This window comes from Platalea leucorodia (assembly GCF_965183815.1).
Source record: "Platalea leucorodia genome assembly, chromosome: 2".
NCBI classification, from domain to species: Eukaryota; Metazoa; Chordata; class Aves; order Pelecaniformes; family Threskiornithidae; genus Platalea; species Platalea leucorodia.
Window position 1 is genome coordinate 57,065,818 of NC_138824.1, and position 15,481 is coordinate 57,081,298.

Consider the following 15,481-nt stretch of genomic DNA (forward strand, 5'->3'; position numbering starts at 1 on the left):
ATTAAACAGACTGTGGCTGACTGTAGCAAAAAATGAAACGAATATCAAGAGACAATGAACTCTAGTCTCCAAGCACTAGTCACTGTCACACCTCCTCATAAGTAGCAGGGACAAAATAGGAAATATTTGGAAACCAAACAGGATGCATAGGACTCATTTCTCAAATAGAATGACAAAAAAATTATAGATCTATATATGGGGTTTTAAACTTTTGCTTTATCATCTTGCTGAGAAATATTTTATTTTGCTTAATATTCTTAGCAAAAAATATTAAGTAAATAACTTTGGAGAAGGACCTTGAGACAGTCACAGTTTGAAGTGGATCGACCTAGACCTTTTCCCCCAAAGACAGCACCCCCAAACCCCTCAAAAGGCTTTTATGTTCAGAAGCCACGCCTTATTTTATAAGAAAGCATAACAGGCTAGTTTTTCCCAAACAGAGAAAATTCAGTGAGACAAACAGAAATAAAAATGTATTGCAAGTAATTCCCCTTTCCTATTCTGTATCCTTTCATGTTTTCTTTCAGTGTCACTTTCTGGATGGCTACAAACTCTATGGCAGTATCTAGGCATTCATCTTTCTGTCACCTCACTGTCTCCTCCCTGATCTTCACTGCAGTCTCATAGTCCCTGCTCATACAGGCGGGCTTCTTCTTGGTGGGTCTCCATCTACTTCTCCTCCTTTAACATTCTGTGTGGGAAGCTTTCCTCCCCTAAGCGCATCCGGCTGTTTCCAGGGCAGGTTCAAACTGCCCTTCTATACAAAGCCTCCACGTGACCCAGTGAGGAACAAGCAGCACAAGGCAAACAGCACCTTTTTTTCTGGCTGCCCAGACGCACCTTTTTAAAGGAACATAATATATGTTATGTAACAAATTTTAAAAGGAAATAAATAAAATGGACGGTGTGTGTCAGAAACACAAGATTGTATAGATGGCATGGCTGAAGACACATGAAGGGAAACGGTATTTTTATATGTGTTTTAGCAGAAAATTGGCTACATGATCAGTTACAGATAAAAATATGTCTTCTCTATAGCCTTTAAATCAAAATCCATACCTATCTTTCCTAAAGGAAAGTATAACGAGAAAGCACAATTAAAGGAACCAATGATTCGCCTGGAAGACAGACTTCAGCTTCTCACCCAGAAGACACAGGTAAACAATATCTGCACTACAAGAGATACCCCTTGATATGCTTGCTTAGAAAAAAACTTGTGCTCCTGAAAGCAGCAGGCAACAGTAAATTTTAATAGTGAGAGTAATAACGCAGAAACCCTTTCAACATTTCCACTAATGCCTGAAGAAAAATATAACTCAAAGACATTGCATTTACATGCTTTAACATTGAGCAATCTTTCAGCATAGCAAATGCAATGAGTTGTGTACTGCAATATTTCTTGCCACTTTGCTCTCAACATACCTTCCTCCCTTCATCGTATTCAGAATGAACACCTAGTATACTCTGAATATCAGCATGGGGGTATTCGCTTCTAAGAACATCTTTCACATGATTGACTGTGAGAACATTTCCATCTTTCACTTCATGGTACATCTGTAAAAATTATAACAGGAAGAAATAAGTAAAATGTTATAAATTTTCAATCATAATTTAATAAAAGTAAATAAACAATAAAGTAAATATAATCTTTTTATAGTGCTGTAGTAATTTTTATATTGGTATACTTTTATATTGCTTTTATTGCTATATTGCAGTTTTTATATTGCTTTAGTAATTATCACCATTGTACATATGCACAATTTTTCATCAGAGCACTTTCTGATTAATCTATTATTATACCTTTAGTCTAAATGTGAAGTGGCAAAGTAAATACACTTATGTGAGCTGAATGTGAAAAGTTATTTCTCACTACTGATTAGAGAAGGAATCTAAATTCTTACTATAAACTACCTAACCATGGGTAGTTACCTGAATCTACATGGGATGAATCCAAGCCTGAATTAATCAGCGATACATTTTCCTCCAGTGATAATTTTTCCTTACCAATGCTATTTTATTTCATAGCATAAGATTTTATTACTTTCATCAAACATACAAAAGAAATTGGAAGTGAAAATTATTCAATCCATTACTTTTCAAATGAGGAACAGTACATTTCTCTCTATGGTGCTGAATATCTCAAACCTGTATTTTACTGATTCTATTTTTGTTATCTTTTCATTATATTTATCATCCCCTCCTTTTTATATTATGAAACAAAGTAAACAGAGGAACACAGCATTTTAAAAAACACGCTGTAAATTGATATTTTGTGATCTGGTTATGGGTAATAGTCACACATGCGTGTCAGCTCCTAACACTTGTGGATTTCTATTTCTCTTCCAAGGTACTCCTAGTTACTTCAATTCCTTTCACCTTAAGCTCTCCGAGTTTGTCCATGACATTAGTTTCTAGGCATTGAACAGCATAACATAAAACAAAAGTAAGAAAAAATGTTATGTATTAGTACCATATTTTCTGATATAATTTTGCCTGCAGAATCTTCACATAGACTGCTCACTTTATTTCCCTCCATTCATCTCTCATCTCTGAAATTCCTGTGTTTACATAAACCTGCATTCTCTCACACAGAAAACCTGGCTCATTGATTAAGCTGCAAGCCTGGAATATTAGTATGTTTTCTACACCCATGAACAGCTCAAACATGACCAAAAAAAGAACTTACCTTACTCTGTTTCACTTTCTACACTAGAGAACAACCAAGAGTTTTTCAAAGCCTATGGGATTACCAAAGTGATATTAAAATGCCTGTACTCCAAGAGATACAGAACACAAAGGCAGGCACATCATGTTAACACAAATAATACAGAATCATTTTTCACAAGAATATACTGAAAGCTGTAAGGTATGCATCTACCTTTTTACATTCTTGAAGAAAGCCTGTAGATAGGTAAAATGACAAGAACAAGTTGGTTTCCAGAGGAGGAAAGTATTTCTGCAAATCATTCTATAGCACATTAATGCTATACATGTTTTTAATACTTTGTTTCCATGTAAAGTAAATGCAAAGGTATCATGTTGTCACAAGGTAGCAAAATCCTGACTATACAGAAAAGTAGTAAGGAAAAAAAAAAAAAGAGGTGATTTCTTGTGAAAGAACTAACATTAATTATCGAGGTAAAGGCTTGAGAGGTGTCAGATTCCTCTGCAACGTAATTAAAAGTTCTCCAAAGAGCTACTCCAGCATCTTCATTTCCATCAATTTCTTCTTTAGTATTTAAAATGAAAACAAATCCAATTCTATGAATAAACAAAAAGAGAACATACATTTTAAAACAATATCAGTTTCACATGCATTCTAATACTGACAGAGAAGAACAAGATGTTTGTATTCAAGTAATCTGTCCAGCATGTAGGCACAAAAAGCTGACAGTAATTAAGATTTCTGGGAGTCGTTAGGATTTATTCACAGCCTTTTCTTTCCTCATCTGATCAAAGGTCATGACATTGCTTACGTTCCTGCCATCATCTCTTAACCTTGAGTCTTTGTTTTAGTCTAAGCATAATCTGTCTTTTATTCTTCCTGAAATGGGTGCCTTGAGTAGCTTCATGCAGGCATACTGGGGTCTTGATGCCCTGTCATCAATACATGCCATTCTTACTAGCCTTTCTCTTGCCTTTTTTACCTTTTGGGACTTCACCACCCTCCCATTGCCATTCATTTTCCATTCACAGCAATTGTAACACATCTACTACAATTCCCTACATTTTCATTAAATGAAAAAAGCCCTAGAAATATGAGGCTTGAGAGGAAAAAAACCATGAGAAAACTCCTAGTAGAGGTGGTATTTTCATACTGTTCTCATGAAAAAACCCTGGATTGATCAGCCCATACTATCTTTACAGCATGAAGTGTAACAGAGATTTAGTGTTCTACAACAGCAGGGGAAATTCAAACCTAACGGCCACTTGTTTGCCTATACAAAACATTTTGATTAAATTGAGCATCATCATTTGCACATATAACTCATGAAGATGTCACTGAAAGATTTGGCACACACTCCAGAAAGCTCAGAAGCCCAAGATATTGACGTGAAGGTCCTGTTTCTCCTGGGGACAAGTGCTTTGAGCAATGAGACAATCTGGTCAAACAGACTGCAAATAGTGGCACAATGACTAACGCACGAAGTTTTATAGATTGAAGACCCAGGAGAGTTAAAACTGAAGATACTTGAAGTTCATTCCCTGCTGAGAACACAGAAGGATCCTTTCTGGTCTCTACTACTCTACTTGAAAGGACCTCTGATCATTGCAGTCAGTTCCATCTTAGCTGATACAGGAAAAGGACAAGAAAGATCCTTTCATTGAGGATCTTTGGGACTGGCAAATTGACCTGGACCAGAAAACACTAGACCAGTTTCTGACAGTTTAAGGAAGGAAAGAGAGTAGACAAGCTCCACCTTGCATGCCATGCCACAAGTGATAAGCAAGGAGGAGCAAGAGTACGAAAATTTCAAATGAAAATTTTCCAGTCGCAAGTGACAGAGCATGTATACACTCCTAGCTAGAACACACAGATTCCCAAGAGGAGAAATATATGCCTATTCATGAATACAGTTGCCCGCCTTAAGAGATGAAGACTAGGAAGGTGGATTCTGACAGTCACCTGGAATTTTGTGAGCGCAAAGCCATCAGAACGCTTCTAAGGATTTCCAAGCCTTCCACTGTCTGGTATCAATAAATCTTCTTCGAAGAATAGATACCCTCCCCTCCACTCCTGCACTTCAACATTAAGCCTGCTTGTATAATGGGAGAGGAGGAATGGGAAGAAGGTGGCCAAAGCGGATATTTTTATGAATCAGAAATGGAGATTTTATGTGAATACTTTGCTGTTGCAGCAGTTCAGGGATCAACTTCATGTAGTTTTCCAGAACACACCCTTGAATCTTCCTGAATATGTGCAGCTAATGCTATTCACACTAGGTCTGAAGCAAAATCCTCTACCATTAGCTGTCACTTCTCCCAAGACAAACCCAACAGCGCACAAAAAAGCTGCTCCATGAAAAATCCCTACGGAAGCAGCTATTCAACTTCGTTCTCCTCTACATTTACTTTTTAGCAAGCCGACAGGTAAGGATGTCCCCGGCTGCCAAACTGCAACCCAAAGCACTTAATAATGTGCTAACTGGCTTACACAATTGCAGCCACCTATGAAATACAGCTGTATAAGCTGCTGCCTATTCCTGACTACGCATATGACAGCAGCGGGTAACACTCTATACGCAGCAGTCGTTGAAAGCTTGAAAATTATGCCAACTATCAAAAAGAGGCGAATTGTAAAACAGAACAAGGGAATCACAATCTTTCTAAAGGAGAATCACAGAGACTCAAAGCTGGCTTCTGCTATACAGAACACTGTGCATCTTGCAAATATTTCCGCAAAGCATACCGCTCCATTACAGCTGCTACAAGAACATGAGACCTACTGATCTCATGATACATGAGAGCCACTACAACAACATGACAATCTGCAATGCTAAGCCCATGTTTCAGAAGACCTTCATATTTACAAGTGATAATTCAATGAGTTGATGTAGGAAGTCAGCTTTTCATTTGGATAGCCATTTCACATTAGATATTTTTAAACTATTAAGATGAAATCTGCCATATCAGTATAAAATTGTTTAGACAGATGTTCAGGAGATAATCAGGTGTGCGTCAAATCAAAGGACAGAGGGAAGTAAGAAATACAGCAAGTTTTCTACAAAGATCTAAATAATAATTAATGCATAATGATGCACCATGTTCTACAATTAATTACTTCTCCCGCTTTTTACATGTCTCATTATGGTAAATAACTTTTCCTGAAGTCTTGTGTCATCTGGGTGCCGTAGGAACTGTCAGCGAAGCAAAATATTATACCACAGTATAGACCCCATGGCTTGTCCACATCTTGAATACTGTGTACATTACTGTTGCTCTCATCCCAAAGAAGTTGTATTAAAACTAAGAAAGTTCACAGAAGGACAACTTGGAAAACAAAACTACCTTTGGAACAGCTTCCAGGCAAGGAATAATTAGTAACCTAGGGAAAGAGGGCTTGAACACCTCTCGTATGAAGACAGGCTAAGAGAGTTGGGGTTGTTCAGCCTGGAGAAGAGAAGGCTCCAGGGAGACCTTATAGCAGCCTTCCAGTACCTGAAGGGGGCCTATAAGAAGGCTGGAGAGGGACTTTTTATAAGGGCACGTAGTGATAGCACAAGGGGTAATGCCTTTAAACTGAAAGAGGGTAGATTCAGACTAGATATAAAGAAGAAATTTTTTACAATGAGTGTGGTGAGCCACTGGAACAGGTTGCCCAGAGAAGCTGTGGATGCCCCATCCCTGGAAGTGTTCAAGGCCAGGCTGGATGGGGCTTTGAGCAATCTGGACTAGTGGAAGGTGTCTCTGCCCATGGCAGGGGGGTTGGAACTAGATGATCTTTAAGGTCCCTTCCAACCCAAACCATTCTATGATTCTATGATTTTATGAATGGACTGCGGGTGAATACGGCAGAGCTTTATAAAATCATGACTGGCATCTAGAGAGTGGGAGAGACTGCTTAGTCTCTCTCCCAATTAGAAGAATTACAGAGACAGTAAATGAAGCTATTGAAAGTCTGGCTCAAGACAAATGAAGCAGTTCTTCATACACCACGTAGTTCAACTGTGAAAACACCTGGAAAAGGATACTGTGGGTGCTAAAACTTTACATGAATTCAAGGGGAAAACAGAAAAGTTTATGGAAGAGAACCCATTGAGGGTTGCTAGATACTACATCCGGGTCTGGAATTCTTTGATCTCCAAAGGTGCGAAGGCCAGGAGAATACTCAGGCAAAGTACCTGGTTGCCCTGTTCTTTTTATCATACCTAGGCAGCAACTTGTGACTTGTTGCAGACAGACTGACTTAAATGGACGTTTAGTCTGACCCAGTTTGGTTGCTCTTATGCTGTTATGTATCGGGAAAGGTGAATTACGTTCTAGGCTATATTCTCCTCAAGGACTGAAGTAGTATTGTCTCCCAGGTACTGACAACAGTGACAAAATGCACAGATAATTAATATCTGTCCTCCATTACTTTTTTGTCATTGAACGATAAAAAACAAAGAAAATGAAAACAATGATCAGAACTAGTAAAATTTTAAAGGAAAATGAAAAACCTGTGATTTATTGAGGAAACAAAAAGCCATTTCAGAGGAAGATTTTAAACATTTAACATGGAATTCATCTTGCTGAACCTTGGATCTATTTGGACACCCTGCTCTTTTATAAGCTGTGGAAATAAACAGGCACTTCTGAGGGCAATTAATTTTTTCTTAAAGTGGGCATCTCAGATCAACCAGATTCTTCCTCAGAAGTGTCTCTTTCTCTCAAATGATGACTAGTTCAGACTCAGACAACTAACTTTTAGAAATTCAAAACTCGGTGGGGATAATCTCACTTTGGTCTTTAAGTATTTATATAAAAACAAAACTAGGTAAAGCAACCTCAATTGAAAGAACTAAATTCAAAAATGCCCTCAAATCATGTTTTACTTACAGAGTATTTCGCTTAGGATGCAACTTCAAATGGGCATCCAGTGGGACTATTTGACAAGAGAACTTTTTATCAGACTTTTGCAGTTCATTTTCACACACTCAGGTATGTTATCCCTTGCAACCTATTTGTTAAAGAATAGTTAACACCTGAGTAAGCTTAACACAAGTGGGTAACCAGTGTGTCTTATTACAACGTTGTTGTATTGGACTTCATTTGAATTCACATCTTTGCCTAGCAGAATAGAAGATGAAGAAGAAAAAAGGGAAGCAACCTTCTTTTAAAACTTTTCTTCAAGACTTTTAGTTTTCCTTACCTAAGTGGTACGTTGTGATGATAGAATAATTCTGCCAGTTTGATATAATCACCTGTATCTTCTTGGACAGGATCAACAAAAAGTACCTAAGAAGACAAAACATATCATACAACCAATATTTATTCTTGATGTCTGTTTTTATTTTTTTTCAGATATAAAATCTAAGATAAGAACAGAAATTTCCAAAGGAGCTGTGTGCCCCAATTGTTTTCAGTTTCCTAGAGCATTCATTGTAAGAAAACATTAAGAGTATAAATGAAAATAACTTCAGAATTAATGAATTTGGACCAAATACTAAAAACAGGATTTAACTGTTTATTGAACCCCAAACCAAGTGATATCATTACATTCCTTTGAAAGTCTCTGTGCCAATACTTTGTTTTTATTAATGAACTTGATATTTAATTAAAAAAGATTAAATGCTGATTTTTCTATCACTTCTTTAGACTAACTCTCTTCTGTCATGAAAACCAAACTAAAATAAATAAACAGAATATATTGACTTAAAAGTTTAATTAAAAAACAGAGCATTGGTAAAGAATTCTTCCTTCCTGTCTCACATATCTTTGTATTCACTCTTTCACTTACGGTAGCTTGAAGTGTAAAATCAGATCTTTCAGGCATGCACAGAATCTAAAACTGGGATCTGTCTGCATAGGTAGATTATCCTTATGCAGATTTAATTATGACATTGGTACCTTATTTATTCAGCTTTGCACTGCAACTGCTCTTAGAATTTTGCTAGAGTAGCTGAAATGCAGCAGAATAATTTTAAAAATTTTGAACACTCCCTCCCCCTCAGATTATAGTTAAATGATATGTTGTAGATTTCTATAATATAGCTGTTATATACACCTATGCCAATATTTAACTTCGAATACATAATGCAATCTACTTCATATTACACACATCTTATGCTTCATTATAAACATATTTTTATTACATATTGCTTCTATTTTGCTTGTTTTTTTATATACTGAACTTCATGTCACTTGGAGTGACTACATCAGTGGACAAGCGAAGAGCTCTGGATGTTGTTTATCTGGACTTTTGTAAGGCTTTGACACAGTCCCCCACAACATCCTTCTCTCTAAATTGGAGAGAGATGATTTGATGGATAGACTATTTGGTGGATGAGGAATTGGTTGGATGGTCGCATCCACAGGGTAGTGGTCAACGGCTCAATGTCTGGATGGAGATCAGTGATGAGTCATGCCCCTTAGGGGTCTGTATTGGGACCAGTATTGTTTAATACCTTCATCAACGACATAGTGGGATTGACTGCATCCTCAGCAACTTTGCAGACGACACCAAGCTGAGTGGTGCGGTTGACATGCCCGAGGGACAGGATGCCATCCAGAGGGACCTGGACAAGCTCGAGAAGTGGGCCCATGTGAACCTCATGAGGTTCAACAAGGCCAAGTGCAGGGTCCTGCACCTGGGTCAGGGCAACCCCCAGCATCAATACAGGCTGGGGGATGAAGGGATTGAGAGCAGCCCTGAGGAGAAGGACTTGGCGGTACTAGTGGATGAAAAACTGGACATGAGCCGGCAATATGCGCTCACAGCCCAGAAAGCCAACCCTATCCTTTTATCCTTTCTTTTTAAGAAACGTGGCCAGCAGGTCAAGGGAGGTGATTCTGCCCCCTACTCTGTGCTGGTGAGATCGCACCTGGAGTCCTGCATCCAGCTCTGGAGTCCTCAGCACAGGAAAGACATGGACCTGTTGGAGCAGGTCCAGAGGAGGGCCACAAAAATGGTCAGAAGAATGGAACACCCTCCTGTGAGGAGAGGCTGAGAGAGTTGGGGTTGTTCAGCCTGAAGAAGAGAAGGCTCTGGGGACACCTCATTGTGGCCTTTCAATACTTAAAGGAGGCTCATAAGAAAGATGGAGAGAGGCTTTTTACCAGTAGTGGTGACACAGTAGTGACGCTGTAGTGACAGAACAAGGGGTAACAGTTTTACACTACAAGAGGGTAGATTTAGGTTGGATATGAAGAAATGAGGGTAGTGAGACAGCACAGGTGTCACAGGAGCCCATCATTGAAAGTGTTCAAGGTCAGGTTGGACTGGGCTCTGAGCAGCCTGATCGAGTTGAAGACGTCCCCGCCCATTGCAGGAGGGCTGGACTAGATGACCTTTAAAGGTCCCTTCCAACCCAAACCATTCTATGATACATACAATTACCATTTATAATTTAAATTTCAATTTAAATCAGCAATAGCTGTTTCCTTAACTTACTAAGTGGTACAGAATGCCATGTACAGAGGAAAAATTAGGCTACAAGACATTCATAATTACTATGCTTTATAACTTAAATCTTTTTGTACCTCAGTTCACCATCTCTAAAACAAAGACAATTATCATTACCTTCTCTCAGTAGAGTACTATGAAGAAGATTGTAGCATGGAAAGGAAGAGAAAAGCTCCTGACAAAACTGTGCCCAAGTCCAATTCTGGAAATCGGACTAATAATCACATATGACTCACTAGACAAAAAAAGATTTCCACTACTATTAGCAGACCCACATAGAAAACATGAAATTCTAACCTATCTTAACAATGCTTAACAATTCAACGGTTGGACCCGATGATCTTAAGGGTCTTTTCCAACCTTAATGATTCTATGATTCTGTAATGAATACAGCATGTGTATTTTTCAATAAATTGTTTGTCCATATATTAATACATACACTATGCAAAAAAAATTAAGTTCTCCAAACTTACCAAATTATATAAATTGCGTCTAATCTGCTGTATAACTCCAGGAAATGCAGGTTTTAGCAGTTCCTGATAGCTTGCAGGCCATGTGCTATAGCTGTGATCTTGTTCTATATTATTAACCCACTAAAACAAAAAAGGCAGCCATTTAAAAAACACACACTAAACATTGAGTAAAATATGTATGTATAAACAAACATATTTTAAAACACAAGGCAAGCCTGGAAAGAGTAAAATGTTTTATCATCTTTTTGAAATAACAGAAAATAGCTTCTAAAGTTAATATTTTTTTTCTTTTCAATCAAACTGTTCAGGGGTTTTTATTTGCAGTACGTAATAAAACTGATAATGGATGGGAAAGGAAAAAAGACCATTTGTACTCTGTATCAGGATGTAAATAAGAGCATTTTTTCAAGTGTGGAAACTACTTTCACAATACAAAGGTCATAACAACATATCACACAGCTATGTGTGTAACACAGCATAACCATCCTGTAAGACAAATATAGTATATATCTATAACCCGCAGCAGCACTTTAGATATATCAAAATAACTAATTAATATATGGCAAATTTGTTCTTCTACTGTTTTCTGTGCAAGCCTGTCTATACTTGGCAGACAGAAGAGTGAAATATGGTTCTTTCAGGTGAAGAAAATAAGTGTTCTAGTGCCTTTTGCACTGGCATATAACCTTTGTAATGAAAACTGTATACCTTTTGAAGATGGGAAAAAAGCAAGTCATTGGACAATTAAATATTTTGTTTCTAAGTTGTCCACAATTCACTTATCATACTTGTAAAATACATTTAGCAGTCTTGCACAATACGAAAATATTATGTAGCTAGATTAATTACTGTAAAGTCAAATTCTACAGCTATGAGTGTGCAACTACTCTTAGATATGTTCCTCTTTTCTTTTAAACATCCTACATCTTAAAATTTTAATAAGGTATAGGCTAGAGAAAATGACTCCTAAAATATATTGAAGAAATATCACCCTCCAAAGTATTTTAAACCGCTTATCGATATATGGTCTTATGCCTAGTATTTCAATTACACTGCAAAAAAAGATAGACTGTCTCATACATAGCATTATCAAATATGTAATACTTAAATAAATGTTTAATTACTTACTATTATTGAAGAGTGACGAATATCCAGCGCATAACTGTCATCGGTAGGATGTATATGCAACCTCATAAATTTACTCAGGATCTCCTCTTTGATTCCAAGTTCATGAAGACCATGCATCACTTTTCCTTCCAGTTTAAGAGTCTCTAAGATACTTTTTCAGGAAGACAAAATGCAAGATGTCTACATAGAACTCTCATTATGACATAAAAAGGAAAAACATTTCAAAGACTACTAATGTGAGGATTATTTTTAGTATTAAAAATAATTTTTATGTTCTCCTGCAGTCAAATGTTTAAAACAAAATCAATTAATAACACTATATGTCTCCAACTTATTCCAAAACAGAATTATAACAGATTATATAACTCTTTTGTTCATTCACATTTATTTTATATGAAGGAATTTCATCCATCTTTAGTAAGACATGGCAGGACAACAGAGTGGAAGGTTGCTTGCTGCATTGTCCTGGCTGAGGCAGAAACCCAAGCCGGGGGTACCCTAAGAGGAAGCTTTGCAAGTGTGTAGAGAAGCAGGCAGCAAGCGATGGAGACACAGACGAGCTCTAAGTCTGCATCATGGCAGAACCCTGAAAACAGCACAGAGGAAACACACAGCTACACCTCTAGAAGAAGACTCTTTCCTAGAAGACCCAACAGAACTCTAGAACATTTGTTGCAATCTGAAAATTCTGTATGAGAATGGAAACAAACCTGAAGCACTCACCAGCAGAACACAGTAGGCAAGATTTTACAAATGTCTTTATTTCTGTCTTAATTTTGAATTTTCTCTATTCTGAAAGGTTTCTTCTAAAATATACTGAAATTAAACCTAGCACTAGCATTAAAAAGCACTATTAATATTTGCATCATTAACAAAAAAGATGCAAGTGACTCCATCTCAAAACTCTAAAAAAAATTAAGTAAAAATTAAAGTATCTCAAAAAAATTAAGTAAAAATTGCAAGTATAAATGCTAAACCCAAGAAAGTTTAAGAATCTCCATGGAGGAGAAAAGAAGACATTTTGAGTTAAAAAATAGAAAAGAAAAAAATTGTAGACTCGGACAAATCATAGGAACATTAAAAAACCCTCAGCCTTAGCATCAGTAGATTTACTGACAGTTAGCAGGCCACCAAAGGCGACTTCGAAGTGGTCATGTCTGTCCTGCTGTTGACAACATACAGAAGAATGCAAGGGAAAATGTTTACAGTTTATGAATGCTTGCATAAAAGAGGCAAGTCACATGCCAAATAATTTTACTATAATTACACAAACTGGAAAAAGATTTCTTATATGAAAAAGCATATTAGTTCTGCATCAACAGAACTTATTATATAAGGTGGCCAGACACAGACTCACAAGCATGCCAAAAATAACTCAAGGTGTTGTGTATCTAAATTTAATGCCTGCAGATTTTTGTAATTTTTTAGAAGTAGGGATGTGAAAGCACTGAACTTACTTTTTATAAACTGCTTTTCCTACCTTCTTACACATACATGTTGGGTTCCTTCCATTTCCAAATTAATTTTACATGGTGAGTCATAAAATTGTAAGCAAATTAGACAACATACTCCAAGAGAAAATGCTGTTTTCAACTACTTATACAAAGTTCATATTCAAAGCAAAACCACTGTAAACCAGTATTCTCTCTAGTGGAGCACCTCCTGGCCCCCAAAATGCAACAGATGAGATTATCTATCATCATGAGCACAACTTCTCTGGCATTATTAGTAATTCTGTAATCTTCAAACAAAATGTACCATCTTACCTAAAAGGATCATGAAAATCCAGGTCAACTTGAAGGCCATTTAGAAATAAACGTGCTTCTCCAGGTTGGATTCCAAGTATTTCATGAAAATGCTAAAAAGTAAAAAGTATTGCTAACTTATTTAGGTATATGTCAACACTAACACACATATATAAATATATATATATATATATATATATATATATATATATATATATATATATATATAAATAAAAGAACCTTTGAAGTAATTCTGCAAAACAGACACATCAAATCTCTTCCACATATTTTCTTCTTTTAGCTGACTGTTGTTGGTAAAAATATTGGTAACATACTTTTATGAGTGCTATTTAACACGCTTTCAATGTACAGATACAAACGAAAATAGCTGGTAATTGCCCCCCAAACAACCTACAGTGCCCCTACCTGTACAAGGTAGGGACAAGGACACGTTCTCAGTGTCTGCCAACAGAAAGTGAAAATACACACACATACAGAAACATGGCTTGTAAGTTTTTGAAAAATTACTCCTACATATCCATTCAACAAAGGGAGACCTTACATGTGTCCTTCACATCTCCACTTGAAACTAGCTTTCTCAATAGCTTAACATCTTTCACAATTCCAAAAAACGTGTAGTCACAATTGTTATGGGGAATTAGGAAAGACAGACTAGAAACATACAAACTCATTAACAAAGGGACCTTGGAAAAAACATTGGTCAGAAAGGGATAGCGTAGCATATCCTTGCTTTGCAAAGAAGAAAAAAAAATCCACACTAAACAAATACAAGAGGAAGGAAGTATTTAGGGAGTAACGTATGCCTTATTTCAGAGAGCTGTGAGGCCCAACACTGTTCTATCTACGGTGGCTGTAGCAAGATACTTAACAGGAGCAACAGCAGCAGTTTATTCCAACTCACCCCATGAGGAGCAGTCAGATTTCCAGATCTGTCTTAATTCCCAACAGAGAAAACGGAAAGCACAAAAAATATGCAGGAAAAAAAAAGCAAGCTGAGAAAGAGATATCTTATTCCCATTTAGCTCCCACTTGCTGAACAAAGTAAGTGTGAACCAAAAATGCACTTTGAAGAAAACCACACTTAGAGCACGCAACTCAGGCTGCATATATTACTCCACTTACAAGCCTGTCACTGAATAAATGAGAGAAAAAAACGGGAAAGCATTGAAAGCGGTATTACTTCTTTAAAGTAGTATGGTTACTTTCATACAGTTAAACGTAAGTAAACTCAAAGCTAACTGGTTTGCGGCATTACAAGTGCAACCCCACAAAAATGAGACAACGGTTTACTTGAAGCTCTTTGTAATCCAACATATGTGCATATTACTCATCATTCATTGAAAAGGTACCATATTCCTTAGTCAATGTATAAACATTTTCACAAGCCAAAGCAGAATGGAAATATATAATGGCACCTAATACCAGCATATGAAAGGCAGGGCTCTCCATGAAGAAAAATGGAGCTGTGATAAGCCTCAGCCTAACAGAAAGAATTTTTATGAAAGTCCAAGACCTGTCTCGGCCTTGAAAAACAGCTTTTTAAATTTGTAAATTTAATTTATTCTAACGGTGTAACCTGAACTTCATAGTGCTTTCATTGCTTTTTTGTATGTAGATTCACAAAAGAGTAATGTAATTACTTATGCTTGTTATAAAGTATCAAAATACATATATTCAAACTCAGATATAATGTGAAGAATATTGTGGATTTGGGAGGACTGCATCCCGCCAATGCGAAGAAATAACCAGAAAGACTTTTTTTTTTTTTTTTTTTTTTTTTTAATTTAGTTAGCTATTATCTTCCAGGAGAATTTTAGTAGGCACCTAAAAAATGGATGTCAGTGGGCTTTCAAAAAAGAGGAGCATAAATGCATGGCAGTAAGTTTCCTGTGGTCAGATACGAGGAAAAACAAAAGAGAGAATTTAATTACTTTCCTAATTTATAAAACTCACTTTATTCCCAATCATATGCTCATATAAATTACAGAAATGGGGGTTTTTTGTATGTC

At 36.8% G+C, this 15,481-nt stretch overlaps 1 protein-coding gene across 1 annotated transcript in view; it reads right to left on the bottom strand.

Annotated features, from left to right (window-relative positions):
• Positions 1-15,481, bottom strand: part of UGGT2 (UDP-glucose glycoprotein glucosyltransferase 2) — a gene marked incomplete at its 5' end in the record, with an annotated part of 93,482 nt that overhangs the window by 47,593 nt on the left and 30,408 nt on the right. The window contains 6 exons of the mRNA XM_082332838.1: positions 1,423-1,554; positions 3,126-3,261; positions 7,853-7,938; positions 10,579-10,698; positions 11,707-11,857; positions 13,473-13,564. Coding sequence (XP_082188964.1) covers positions 1,423-1,554; positions 3,126-3,261; positions 7,853-7,938; positions 10,579-10,698; positions 11,707-11,857; positions 13,473-13,564 — 717 coding nt within the window. The remainder of the gene's footprint in view (positions 1-1,422; positions 1,555-3,125; positions 3,262-7,852; positions 7,939-10,578; positions 10,699-11,706; positions 11,858-13,472; positions 13,565-15,481) is intronic.